The following is a 15,112-nucleotide window of genomic DNA, read 5'->3' as shown; positions in this document are numbered from 1 at the left end:
TTGCAGAGGAGTGGGCAATGGGCTATCTTCCGAAGCCTGCCGACCTACAGAGAGAGGTCTGTGGGCCTACCTTGCTCAGTGGCTCCGGCAGATTTAGATGTGGAGCAAAGGAAAAAATTCTATTTTCTGTTTCCAGTGCTTTCTCCCACCCTGGAGAGTTGCAAGAACAACCATTTCTAATACCCTCCATACTCACTCTGCAGCTGGTCGTTAGCATGTGGAGCTTTGAACTTATCAAACCAGCACTCCTTCCAGTCTGTCTTTCTGGAGATAAGGAATTTGTAGAGGCAATGTTTATCACCAACCATGTTGTCAGGGGATCAAATGTCCTTCCCTCTGCCCTCTACTACATCTTTGGATCACTAAGTAACAGTCTGACAAGAATTCCCCTTCTCAGCAGGGTGGGAACCTCGAGGCAAAGTCTAACCTGCATTCTCCACAGACTCTAGACAGCCCCGTAAAACAATTTACAGTTCCCTGCAAGAAAGCCTGAATAAAAAAAATGAGATAAACTGGCCTCCCTAGATAATATTCACTGATATGACAATATGATTATGTCCTTAGTTGGATGTTAAAAAGTTAAAAACAATGATAGGCAGTACCACAGGATAAATAAATTAAGAACCTTAAATACAGCTACACAGGGATGGAGTTTCAAAGACTATCACTCAAAAATGCACTGATTTCAGTACAAAAAGAAATTTAGGCAACTTTAAAAGTCCCCATTGATAGTTATCTTAAACAACAGGAGACTACATTTGAAAATCTAGCCCGACACTCCATATGGCCCATCCCAAATTATTAAAATCTTCACTTAAAAAAAAAATCCCGCAGATTTTCCTTTTCTATTAGAATTATTTGTTTGTACTAGAATTTGCATTTAGACAAGACAAAAATGGAAGAGCATGTGTTGCCATAAGACAGAATTCCAAAGAGCTAATAATGCTGGACTCTCAGATCTGGTGTTTCATTCTCATTTGGACTCGTAAGAAACAGTTTTGAGATAAATGGCAAGTTCTCAAATAAAACAATGACATGATTTTAATTTTAGTGTTATTCTTCCATGTTCATTAAATCAAGTACTGACTACTAACCTCAATACAGTATTAGAAAAAAATACTTTTGTGGAGACAGAAAAGAGCACAGATTGCAATATTAATTCAGGACCTGAGCTGAAAAGAAAAGAGGAACAACAAACAAATAGTCTATTAGCATAGTACAAGGTGAGTGTAGAAGAACTTGCATCAAAGCAGAGAGGGGCAGTGTCCTGGCTTTGCCTTCCATCACCAATGGCCTAACTGCTAAAAGTGGGAAAAAGAAGCCTCTCCCACGAATCAGTTCTGTGTTGGACAACACTGCATGTTACAGGGATAAAGCTACAACGTACAATCAAACAAAAGGATGAAATCTGTAAGTAAGTGAGTAATCTGTGATGCAGACAACACCAAACTGAAAAAAAAAATATTGAAAGATAGTTATCCACACGTTTATATGAGTGAATAAAATGAAAAGCATGTTTTTTCATCTGGCCCTCATGATGAGAAGTTCACACAGGAAGTTAGTTTCAAAGTAGCATGCAATGAAAATGCAGATTTTTTTTTTCCATTTGCATGACCATTTTTCTTGATATGAGTGCTTGCACACTCTTATGATCTTAGAGGAAGAAGGAAACAAACAAAAAATTTATGAATCACAACTTACCAATCTCTATCACATAAAAATGCCCTGTGCTAAAAAAAAAAAACCAACTGGTTTTGATCAGTACAGTATGCAAAGAATGAAGTGAGTGAAAAATCACAAAAAGAAAAAAAAACTTTAAGTGGATACATTAAAAATTTGTGCAGTCTGTCTGGAAAACACCTTAAGTAGAAAGAGGCTGAAACAGACAATGAGGTATGCGAGGCAAATCATTGGCTTAACTGTATAAGGCAAACATTCATTCTATTTACCAACATCCTCTCAACAGTAAAAGTGAAATCCAGAATAAGTACCATGCAAAGAAAGATAAACTACAGTTCAGTCAGGATGTACCTTAACAAATCAATGCAAATTCATTGTCCTTTTCTTACTGTTATCTGAGATGCTCCTGTGTTTCACTGTCAGAATGGCTTGCTCTTTTACTTTGTAAAGTTCTAGCCTTAGTGAATCTTGCTGCTTATTTGGGCTGTCATTCATTATTACTTTATTTAATCAACTTAGATTCTGAACTGGTCTAGCATTTCCACAATCATCTAAAAGACGCTGGATTCTATCAGAAATATTCGGAAGATGGGCAAACCCACTATATTTTACAATGCAATGAAATAAAATTAGTTAAATACAAGGGCCTGAATTAGGGCAAGGACTCTGGTATGTTAGTTACTATTTAATCACATGCAAAGATTTGATTTCTGCTTCAAAATGCTTATAATCAAAGGCATTACCCCTGCAGCTAGTAACTTACAGTTAAATTCCAGATTCCAAAAAAACTTGTACGGCCCATAAATTCCCTACGGCTCCTTGCAGTTTATGTATCTAACACTGATGTGTTGACCAGGCTGATTTTACAAAGGTGAAAATACTTGTGAAACTGAATGTGAACGGGCTGAGAAAAAAGGAACAAGTGTACGTGAGAACCTGGTACTGCTTAAGGACATTATTAAAAGCTCATTGCTATAAGGAGATTCCCTCAGAAAGAACAAAGGAAGGAATTAAACAAAGGATGCTTCTTAACCCCCGCGTATCTGCTGTCTGACTCTGGGGAGGGGGAAAGAAAAGGGAGCACGTGAAATGGAGAGTTAATAGCAATGAATTAGACTCTTTGGGAGAGCAGACGGCTAATAAGGAAAGCTAAAATTAGCCATGAAAAACCTATGCCGGGAAGATTAAGGACAGTAAGAAATTACACAATCATTTTATGTATGGCGGCCCCGAGGGCACGAGTAGGCTTTAATTGCCCTGACGAGCCTCCCTGGGGGCTTCCACCCACCCCCTGCCCGTGGGCTCTCTCCCAGCTCAGCCCGGGGCTGTGCTGTAGGTACGACCCCGGCGCCACGCTAGAGGTGGCTCATCTGCTCGATGGACCCCTCGTACGGACGCTGCTGCCTCGTCTCCTGGCCCTGTCTCCTTTCTGCCCGGACTGGCACCCTGGAGGGCCCTGGCCCCAGTTCATCCCTTGGCGTGTGTGGGACGGCCGAGAATCCCGTTAGCAGCAGCCGGCTCTGCCCGCCGCGTTCGAAGCCTGTGGGATGGAGCTCCGTCTGCGAGGGCAGTGCCCGTGCTTGGGGTCACCCTCACCTCCTGGCCCTGCCGCTCCCGGACGCTGAGGTTGTCACGGACAGAAAATAATGGCTAGTTTTGAAGTAGTAACTGAAAGTAAATACACTTTAAGTGGGACTTTAAAGCAAAGAGAAGGGAGGTTTTTCAAGCAACTTCAAATTGTGAGCAATTGCCTCTAAACGTCTTTCTCAAATCTTCCAGTACCAAGAACCACAAGAAGACCTCTAAACGACTTGCTACCCACTGCTCTCTGATCGTTGCTGCTGGGTTAGTTTGTTTATTTTGGAAATGTACTAGCGCAGCAAGGACTGCTGATAAATCAAAAAAAAGATGCTTCCCCTTTAGACGAAGGTGAAGAGACTGCGGCTGAAAGGGAGATTTCAGAATATATGCTTATTGGAAGTTAAGTATTTTGCCCACATGATACTTGGAGTGCTGCCTGATCTCTCAGTATTAATAGTCTTGTGCACAGAACATTCCTTGCTATCTTCAAAAAATAAACTAATACCTTCTCATTTCAAGGTCAGTGGAAAACAGGGATGGCGAGACAGTGTTTTGATGAACACGCAAATATATGCTTTTTTTAAATGAATGGTTAACTGATGCCATCTTATGAAGTTGACAGCTTGATACTCATCAGAAAACTCTCTCTCATCATTCATGGTAAAGGAGCTGAATGACACATCAAATTTAACAATCCAGAGCTATGACTTGTCATCAGAAGTCTATTCAACACACCACACAACCATTGCATCTAGATGTGCTGCCAAATGTCAAAGGAGGAAAGTAAGAAAGTAATTTTGTCTTTTTACACATGGTTAATCTAAATCTCTAAATTGGAAGTTGCCATGAAAATTACTCTGAGAGTATCTAATTGAAAACATTTTTAATTTCAAGTCTTAAAAAAAAAAAAAAAAAGCCACAGCTGCAACGAAGTATGGTAATATTAATGAAAGCATATCTGGCACTCATTCAAATCTCCGCCTTCCTCAGTGCTGTGAAAAGAAAAATCGCTCCCCAATGGAAATTCACCATTTTCACAGAAGTAAAATTACTCTTCTCTGTAAAAATGGTCTTTCATCATTTGCATTAGATGTAATTAAATAATGTAATTAAATTGTTGCAGTAACTAGTTTATCTCTGCATGCTATTTGGCTCCAGGAATGCTCAGTATGTATTTGCAATCCAGACTGAAAAGAACTGTACTCGTAGCAGAATTTTGCAATGTCATATCAGGCTAAAATGTTTGCTCAGGTTTTCAACAAACTTCACAAAACAAGTGGTGTAGAGATACATGAAAACAAACCAGCAGATGTGACTGTGATGCATTACACAATGGCAAGTAAAATTTAATAAAAACTTTAAACAAACAGGTAGCAATATGTCCTTATGAAGGACACTGAATCAAAAATAAACAAGAACACAAGAAAGAGAAGACAAAGCAATTTGTAAGTGATCTCTCCTACACAGAGGGATTAAATTTATTCCAGAGAATAAATGACTTTGTTGTCTTTTATATACAACGTGAACTTAATAGCAATACAAAATGTTGTTACTGGTTATTATTTTGCTATTTAGAATGATGAAATAGCGATGAAGTTGTATTTGGTACTGCAAGAGAGAGAGGCATTATTTGTAATTGTAACAACTGGAGCCAAACATCATGGAAGTTAATGGAAGGATACCTATTGCTTGAAATGGCAGGCAGATAATTTAGGGTCTAACCTACAAGTGTGGTCCCAAAACTATATTAATACCTTCATTTCAGGGGTGATGGAAGGACACTGCATTCATCATTTTACATGAACACTTTCTGTTACCTCCATATACTCAGCTTTGTCCCAGATTTATCTAGAAATGCTGCCATGAAACTATTACTCCTACTAGCGTGCCTATGTTCCTAGATGCACAAATTATAAAACAAAAGGTTCTGTTCCCATGAAATATATCTCTGTAATCCTTTCCAAGTAACAAAAGCAATTTCCTGTATGCTTGGTCCTACCTGATCTACAGATGCTGACAGGCAAGCACTGCATTACCACTGGCTAATACTCCAGCTCAAACTAACCATCATGGACCGGAGTGCCAAGGATTCATTTTATCTCGAGTTGGCCTTTCCAACTTAATTCATGTCCATTCCCACAGATAAGTCAAATGCTTTTGTTGTTACTAGTTAATTAGGCATTATGCCAACAACGAAAAGGTTTTAAAAAGATATACCACATGCAAGTCATTTACAAGCAACAGGATCTGAAAACTTTTACCTGTAGGTGCAATATGGGCAGGGATTGAGAAGAAATGATCTCTCTGGAGACTTGTGCATGGTGAATTCTGCAGAGACACTTCCTCAGTGGAAGGGCACCCATCTCCTTAAAAGTCTCAGGGCACCCAGAAGAATTGCTAGTAACACTTGGCAGGGAGCAGAGATACCATTTCATCCTACCAACATGTCACCTCTCTGCTTTGAAGGTATCTAAGAAAAAATTACGGTGATCCTGGCAATACTCCTCCTTACTCTGTGGAGACATGCTTTCAGCAGAGCCATTTTGCTATTTATTTAACTAACAAAAAAGAAACTCAAGAGCCCTGTACATGCTCAGTTTCACACTGAATTAAACTGGTCCCAGCATTTTCAATCCTGAGCAACACAAGTGTAGGAAAGCCACATTGGCATTATCCCCTTTGTGAGCTGCCCCAGCTGAGCTCAGTCACAGCCCTTAATTAACATCCCTCCATCCTATTGCATCCAACATTTATTTGCACTTCCCTTCAGCTCCAAGCTAGATGAAGCAAAATACACATGCAGCCAGAGGACTACCAGCAATCACCCTGCAACTCCCTGCAGAGGTTCGAAAGCAGCCAAGGACTCCTTCATATGGAAAAACGTATGATCAGCTTAAGTAGCAAAATATGCTGTTCCACTATATCTACCTACAAATAGCTCACCAGGTGATATTCTATTCCAGAACAAAAGTGACTGACTTTTTACTCCACACTCTGATAATTATTCTGGAATGAAATGAGGTTTTATTCCAGAGTAGAGTTGCCCACCAGGGAACCACTGCAGCACAGATAACTGCATCAGAATAAGCTATGGCAGCGTATGAAAGAAAATTTCCCAGCGCAGAAAGCCTAGCATCTCAGAATCGCTGAGATGTTATCTCTGACCTACTTTGCTCAAAGTACCATAGAGATATCTCCACACAGGCATCCAATTATTTGTTGAAATCAACAAGTACTTTTGTGCTACACAGAATTAGTACAAGCTAAAAAAGAGAGTAGAGGAAGATGATTGGCGGAAAGAAGTGTTCTTTTTGTAGCATTTGCCGTACAGGAATTGATTTCACAAACATGCTCATCCAAGCAATGTAGTTCATTCAGTAGACCATCAACTCCCATCAAAGAGTCATTCTTAACCTAAAATCAGCATGCCCATAACAGAAACAAATGAACGGAAAAGAGCAGAATAGTTCTTTAGAAACAGCCCAGCTGTCTCATGCATCCGACACTCCCACATACAAATGTTTTCATTGAAGGGGAAAAGAGTGCCAACCCTGAAGCTGAATACCATAGTTAAAAATGGCCATCAAAACCTAACTATGTACCGTGCAAACACCGTAACCTAAGACACTATGCACATTCCCAGAGAAGACCACACCAAAAAAGGACACTTCTGGAGTTCTTATAATATTTTCAAAAGCAACGTTCCTACTAAAGGATTTTACAAGGCAATAAAATACTTTACTAGGTAATTAAATTCTCCTAAGGTGGCTTTTGCTAACTGCACAGCTTATTGCAAGGACAGCTCTCCCCAGGGATTAACAAACTCCAGGTTGAATATGAGAAACATTACTATATTTTTCTGCTTCTCTGAAACTTTCTGAAATATTGAAAGGATTTGAGAGACAAATTTAGAACAAACTGATTTAAGGAGAATAAATTGGTAAGTACTCCAGTAAATGGTGTGGTGTAATATTACAGGAAGGGTCACTTACCTTAAAAGCACAGTTAATCTCACTTAAGTCAGAAAGTCCACTTTGGTGCAAACTGTTGCAAAATTTAGCTCAGTTAGTGCAGATATGAAACTTGCTACCATTTATGGGACAGTAATGTCTGTTTCTCTGATCTGTGAAAATTAAAACCTTGTTCAACTGACATTACAGAAGGTTTAGTATACGACAGCACCTCTGTACCATAAGATACTATTTCTTAGAACAGTTCTTTACCTTTGATAAGCTATTGAGTGAAAGAGGAAAGAGAGAAAATTTCTGTTTTCTCTGATTAAAAAATAAAGAAAAACTAAAATTCTGTGCTAAATCAGATTCTTAGGTCAGACTGGAAAGAAATTTAGTTTCATCTTAAAAATTTTCCTCCCAGACCCTAAGAAAAAGACAGTAAAGAGAGATAAATATTACTAATGCTTTTAATATTTATTAGAAAAACACAATTAAAATAATACTAAGGGAAAAAATAATTCTCCATCTGAGATCACTTATGGGAGTCTATCTGCTTGCAGAAGCAAGATAAAGACGGCCCATTATTAATGAAACCTTAACATTTAATCAATGCAATTTCCAGTTTCTAACAATAAATTCTGTAGCTGAAACCACACCAAAAAAATGCCACCAATTGCAAATCAGGGCTAGAGACTCTGAAACCTGCACTTCTCACAGCATGATTAGTTAGTCCAGTAAATACCTGCCATCTCCTTGTTGAAAGATGTGACCACCGACTGAAAATGAAATGACAGGGCAGACAAAAAGTATAGCACATGCAGTGTACTTGATAGAGATCTGAACTGAATGTTGGATTAAGGTTTTGTTTGTTTGTTTGTTTAAGAGTAGGATACTGATTGGTTTGGGTTTTTTGTCCAGAGGTAGATTCACAAAGGCATCTAAGGTTTTGGGTTTTAGACATTAAACCATAAGTACTCTGCCACCTAGTAGCATTCCCAACCTGAAAACAGCCACCTGTGTTCCCAGTACCAGTAGGTTTCAGCTCCTGTCCCACCCACCCATCAATACTCAGGGAAGGAAGCCTTTTGCTATTGAGGCTTATGAATCCCTTATGAAATCAAATTCAACTTAACGATCTGCAAAACAAGAAAATTTGAAAATTACTGTTCTCTATAACTCTTGGAGGTGTTAGCAACCTGGAACAAGATCTACAAGAGACACAATATAACAAGGGTTACCAAGCTTCCCTCTAGGAAATCCTGAGGAAAAGTATGCACCTACCCTCATTAGGGGGCCAACAAGCATGGGCCATACGAGCACAAAACTAAATAACGACTGGTTTCCTTAGGATTTATTTCTGATGATTAAATTCTTTGAAGTCTAACAATATAGAAATGGCATTATAACTTTTTCCCTATGGCTGTGATACCTGAAGTGTCTCTGTCCCTTCTAGGTTTTGTAATCTTTAATAAGGAAGGGTAGACAACACTGTACAAGCTTGAAATGTTCTTCTCTACCTACTCACCTATTTTAATGAACCTTGCAGAAACACAGTATCTTTGAAATTATTATATGCAAATTTAGGCTGAAATTAGTTAACAGGTTTCAAATTTATCATTACCACTGTCAGGCTTAAGCAAAATTATGTACAGAGGAATACATAGAGTGGAACAGCATAAGCTTTAGTTCAGTAGGAACCACAGCTGAAGACAAATATTCGTGGCAGAAGGGACAAGCCACTCCCTCTTCCCCACAGCACTGAAATGGCAGCTAGTCACCTCACTCCCTCCTGTTAGGCTAGCATTGCAAGTTCTGACGGTTTTATCCCCAAACACAAGTGAAGGATATCAATTATTTACTAAAAAATCCCAAACAACAACCTTTGTTCTCATTAGCATAAATTTAACATGGAGAGCATCATACTATGACTTGCAGTAAATATACACACAATAGATCATATTCGTATACCATGATATATGGTGCTGCTGTTGCTGTTAAGATACGATTCAACCAATGGTGCTTGTTCTTCTGAATGTTTCATTCTACGTGTTCTTGTGCGACTGTCCACATTGGACTGAACCATTAATGGCTCCTGGCGCTTTTTTTTCTGCTTCTGTTCTAGCAATGCTCTCTGAGGAAAATACAAAGAAAAGCATCTGTTACTGGACTCCAAACAGTAGCAACGTATGATGACAAACAATGGATATCTTTACATTCTCCAGTCAGTGGCAGCAGTCGGCAAGTGGGATATTGGGTTATAGGAAATCTTTCCAAAAAAACCACAACCAACCCACGGCTAAAACACCTTCTGCTGAAAACAGCAAATAATGAAAACATATATTTCTGAGCAGTCTACCAGCTATCAGAGCTTGCTTGGAAATAATCCTTGGGAAAACAACAGTGTGAGAGTACTGGGTATGAAGCAATGGGAGGGTAAGCAAGGGCATGAGGCAGAGATGCCGATTTAAGTTTCTGTAAATTAAAAGCAGGTAATCTGCAAACTAGAATCGAGTGATAATGCTGGACATGACCCTAATTTAACAACCATACAAGATGAAGTTTAATTAAACACTGGAATTTCTCAGCTAGACCTGCTGAAAACCAAAACCTTCAGCATCCAATGGCACCATAGGCATCTCTCCCTTTGGGCCCTCTTCCACAACTTCAGAGAACTGAACTGTTAATTTTACTTATCCATTACCTTATGTATTGAGTTTGCATGGCAAGGTTTTGGCAGCAGGGGGGTACAGGGGTGGCTTCTGTAAGAAGCTGCTAGAAGCTTCCCCCATGTCTGACAGAGCCAATACCAGCCGGCTCCAAGACGGACCCGCCACTGGCCAAGGCCGAGCCCATCAGCAATGGTGGTAGTGCCTCTGGGATAACAGATTTCAGAAGGGGGAAAAAAAGTTGCTGGGGCACAGAAACTGCAGCCAGAGAGAGGAGTGAGAACATGTGAAAGAAAGAACTCTGCAGACCCCCAGGTCAGTGAAGAAGGAGGGGGAGGAGATGCTCCAGGCGCTGGAGCAGAGATTCCCCTGCAGCCCGTGGGGAAGACCCCGGTGAGGCAGGCTGTCCCCCTGCAGCCCATGGAGGTCCACGGTGGAGCAGATCTCCACCTGCAGCCCAGGGAGGACCCCACACCGGAGCTGGTGGGTGCCCAAAGGAGGCTGTGACCCCGTGGGAAGCCCGTGCTGGAGCAGGCTCATGGCAGGACCTGTGGATCTGTGGAGAGAGGAGCCCACGGAGCAGGTTTTCTGGCAGGACTTGTGACCCCGTGGGGGACCCACGCTGGAGCAGTGTGCTCCTGAAGGACTGCACACCGTGGAAGGGACCCACGCTGGAGCAGTTCATGAAGAACTGCAGCCCGTGGGAAGGGCCCACGTTGGAGAAGTTCGTGGAGGACTGTCTCCCATGGGAGGGACCCCACGCTGGAGCAGGGGAAGAGTGTGAGGAGTCCTGCCCCTGAGGAGGATGAAGCGGCAGAGACAACGTGTGATGAACTGACTGTAACCTCCATTCCCCATTCCCCTGCACTGCTGCGGGGAGGAGGTGGGGAGAACTGGGAGTGGAGTTGTGCCTGGGAAGAAGGGAGGGGTGGGGGGAAGGTGTTTTGAGATTTGGTTTTATTTCTCATTACCCTCCTCTGGCTTGATTGGCAATAAATTCAGTTAATTTTCTCCAAGTCGAGTCTGTTTTGCCCATGATGGTAATTGGTTGAATGATCTCTCCCTGTCTTTATCGCGACCCATGAGCCTTTTGTTATATTTTCTCTCCTCTGTCTAGCTGGGGAGGGAAGTGATAGAGCAGCTGCGTGGTGCTTAGTTGCTGGCTGGGGTTAAACCACGACACCTTACCATCTCCGTGCTCCTGTACAATGATTTTTTGCTTCTAGAAAGGAGATGCACTAAAACTGAAGAATAAGAATGGAGAATGGACTCCTTCAGCTCCATAAGTTGTGTGGAACACCTCAACATGACTTCAAAATGATTGGAATTCAGTACAGGATTATGGCATAAATAGAAAGTATTTGAATTTGAAAATGAGATGCTGGTAGACACGCAAGCTGATAAAACAATGGGAAAAGAAATGTATAGAAAAACATAAAATTAAACTCACAAGGTTTAACTATAAACGTGACAAAGTTTGTGAAAAGGGGACCACAGAAAAATCAAAGGAAAAGTGGAAACCTCAAACCCCACTAAAACTTGATGGCAAAATTCCCTGAGATTTCATGGCAGAAATTCTGAATCACTTTCTGATACAAGTCATGTAGGAATATAGCAGCAAAATAGACAACATAGCACATAGTGCCACTAGTTTACAGCCACAAGGGCTAAATCCCTGGAACACAAAGAAAAAGATGTAAAAACTTTGTGGTAAACCTCTGTTGGCTGGCATGTCTGCCAGAACTTCTTGTCCTTTCTGGTCCATCAAAGGCGTAACAAATACATTGTAAGTCAACTTAAAACAAGTCCGAGGCACTGGAAATGAGAATCACTCAAACCACAGTCATAAGAAAAATTTTAAATGAAGTCAGACTTCTAAGCAAGCTGTAACCTCCACAGACCTCTCTTTTGCATTCCCTAATCAGAGGATGCAATTTTCTATCAATTACCAGATATACATCAGTGATTTCATTACTCCAAGATCTAGACTTCAGAGAGCAAGAAGGTCCCCCTCCAAAATCTTACCTGCCTGTCAAGCTTCTGCTGACGCAGGCTGCTCCCCTCATCATCCAGAACACTGCAAAGACAAAGAGTACGTAATTGGAACAAATTTATCACTCAAAACAACACCTAACAGCAATCACTGGAGCAAACTTTTGCAGGAGTCTTCCATTTAAAACTCCCACTATGTTCCATGAAAGTTTGCCTGCCCTAACCTGCAAAAGTTGGCTCAAGAGAATTTAAATGCAGTCCATGAAAAATTGAAAAACTCTGGCTCACATAAACTTCAACAAATATATGTATTCAGCCAGTTCACAAAGAAATGCAAAATCCACAGTCTACGGCTTGTTTTCTTCTCCACTGTCTTCTAATGCAAAATGTCAATGTATACAGCAACAGGGTTTGATTGCAAATTTGCATATAAAGCATATAAAAAGTGAGAAGAGTAAGAGAGCTGCTTAGCAACCTAGCAGTATTTAAAATTACATTAGGAAAATTAACTGTCTAATCTTCTGCACACTGAAAACCACAATTTATTCCTGAGTATCTGAAAAGTAACACTTATTCCCATGCACTTCAACTTCTAGAGACTGGCAAGACACACAGTATTGCGCACTGCCATATTTCTGCTAATTGTTGCTAGTTGGGAGATTAGCTCCTGCACATTCAATCATTTTCATTAATTAGATGGTAAAAACTAATGGCATTGAAATCAGAAAATTATTTTTGTGAAGTATTTTATCAAACTACTGACTACACTTTATTTTTCTGGAGAACGAAGCTCTCTTGTAAGAACATTATGGTTAAACATTGAACACAGATAATTAAATCTTTTAAACTGTAATATATCATCTACAAGGAAAATAGTGCTATAGGACAATAAAACCCCAGCCTCTTACAAGTAGAATCCATTTTCTGTTACAACACGTTTTTATGAAAGATTAGCCTCCTTTTTTATAATCACTCTTAACAATCAAAAAGATAAAAAGAAAAAATCCAGGACAAATGAACCTGGATTCTGACCTACATACAACCAAATTGTATTGCAATGGAAATTTCATAAAAAATGTGACTTCCCATGTATTAATAGATACTTTTTAGGAGACAGTAACGTTATAGTAGAGTTAGACAGGACAGCTAATAAAGGCATGCAGAATGCCACCTTTCCAATGCCAGCATTATCAAAGACCTATAATCAAGCATTATTGGTAGCATCAGCCTTTTACAATTTATACTCACGTTGTATGTTACAAAAGGCTGATGTTCCACAGAGTGAAACTATGCTGTACAAGTACCTCAGGTATGAAATTACACAGTCTCTTGTAGAGATAATGCATTACTCATAGTCCACAAAAAAATTAAACAAAAAACCCCTCACACTCACAAAAATGTTCTGCTTTACACCAAGCATTCTTCATTTGACAAATTACAGAAACAAGTTATAAAAAGAAGACACACATTCCTCCATGGTATACAATATCAGGTTTTTTTCCAAGAGTGCTTCACTACAACTGCAATATATATTAAGTGCACTCCTAGAAAGTGAAACTACCCTAACGGCTATCTTTGGCCAAACAATTGAGTAAAAGATGCCTGAGTATAAAGTTTCAGGCTTAATGGCCTGAACAAGTCCTCCTCATTTAAGACAATACTTGTAAAAAGCCAAAACCATGCAATGATGCTAATACAGACCATAAGAACTGCAGAGGCAGCAGTGCATACATACAGCTCCAATACGCAGAGAGGTCAAGAGCCAATATTGCTCTACTCCACCAGTCATTTGCAGAGCTAAGGAGAAATCTCTGATCTCTTCTCTCCTCTCATCTTCTGCTTTATAAATCAGACTATGCTGACTCCCTCACATATGTTAAATGAGCTATATATGCACTTCTCAGACATTCCCATAAACCACCAGTTCAGTAATTATCTTTATGTGAATATAATGGTTTTCAGTATTATGCTAGATTGGCTATAATTCTAAATTCTCTATCGCAGACAAGGTGTCTAAGCGCTCCGGATGACTCTAGCTTCCTCTGCTTTCCCATCACACCATATCCTGGCATAACACACTGCACGGAACAAGGGAGCAGAGAAACGTCCTCTGTCAGGTTCTAAACCTTACCTGTGACTCCCTAGGAAGCCACAACAAGATAAATTCAGGTTCAGGTAAGCAAGCACAGCTCCCACAGGTCTCTTTATGCCCAATCTTACCACAGTAAACATGACATTTGAAGTAACACCACAGTAAACATCAGTCAGAGGAAGGGTGTGATTTGCATTGATTCAGCATTCCACGAATGCAAAGCAACTATCAGACACACTGCCAAAAAATGGAACTCCATCCAAAAACTATGGATGCTGTAACGCTAGAACACCTCTCCATATTGCCCTTCTACTGCAAGACATTGTTTTTATAGCCTCTGAATATATGCAATCAAAGCTGACACCAAGAGCAGCATGGCTTGAAAACCAGCTGACAAGCTCGTCTGGAACTTCCCGGTCCTTCATTCTCTCACTTCATATTTTATAAGGTTCTGGGTAGTCTTCCACAATCCTCTTGTAAATATGCATTAACTACAAGCCTTGCATTATTTAAGCTGTAACATTCAACACTATAATTGAACTCCAGTTTTCTTCACTGAGGTTCAGTAGAATAGTTACTTCAACAGTTCTCTCCCCCTCCAGATTACTGGACTTGTATGAGAATGCCTTACTCCCACCAGACAGCCACACCACTCTTCTGAATCCTTCCCAGTGTGAAAAACGCCTCATTACCACCAACTCTATTTTAACAGTTACCCAATGCCCGTATCACTGAAAAGCTGCAGTTCTGTCCTTTCTTGATTCCTAAATAATGTTTATGCAAGTCCAAATAAAAAGAGGATCCAATTTAGCCTACATATTGTTCTGCTATAATAGCAGAGCACTTCAGTTTGAGACTGTGTATATAAATAAAATATTAGCCTAACAAAGTATGTTAATATTTTCCACAGGACTAGTGGACCTTGGAGTTGCTGATTAGCAGCCAATACTTCACATTTCCTGCTTTTCAATAGAACAACTCTCCTGAGACTGGGTGACTTCCAAGATTTGCCATTAAGGGACATCAGGGTTTTAATAAATACATAAATAAATAAGTAAATAAATAACATAACCTCTGTTTCCGTAGCAATTCCACCAGGCCCTCACTCTTTCTGCCTTGAAAAACATCTGCAGCGGACTCTGAGATGC

The 15,112-nt window shown here is 40.2% G+C and overlaps 1 protein-coding gene across 11 annotated transcripts in view; it reads right to left on the bottom strand.

Annotated features, from left to right (window-relative positions):
- The window catches only part of TUB (TUB bipartite transcription factor), a 172,512-nt gene that overhangs the window by 41,551 nt on the left and 115,849 nt on the right, over window positions 1-15,112 (bottom strand). For all 11 annotated transcript variants that reach the window (XM_041129078.1, XM_041129075.1, XM_041129079.1 and 8 more), the window contains exons 2-3: window positions 11,906-11,957; window positions 9,183-9,345 (exon numbers count right to left, since the gene is read on the bottom strand). In XM_041129078.1, coding sequence (XP_040985012.1) covers window positions 9,183-9,345; window positions 11,906-11,957 — 215 coding nt within the window. The remainder of the gene's footprint in view (window positions 1-9,182; window positions 9,346-11,905; window positions 11,958-15,112) is intronic.

Source organism: Aquila chrysaetos, chromosome 16, assembly GCF_900496995.4.
Source record: "Aquila chrysaetos chrysaetos chromosome 16, bAquChr1.4, whole genome shotgun sequence".
Lineage (NCBI taxonomy): Eukaryota > Metazoa > Chordata > Aves > Accipitriformes > Accipitridae > Aquila > Aquila chrysaetos.
This window is presented reverse-complemented; position numbering and strand designations above follow the sequence as displayed.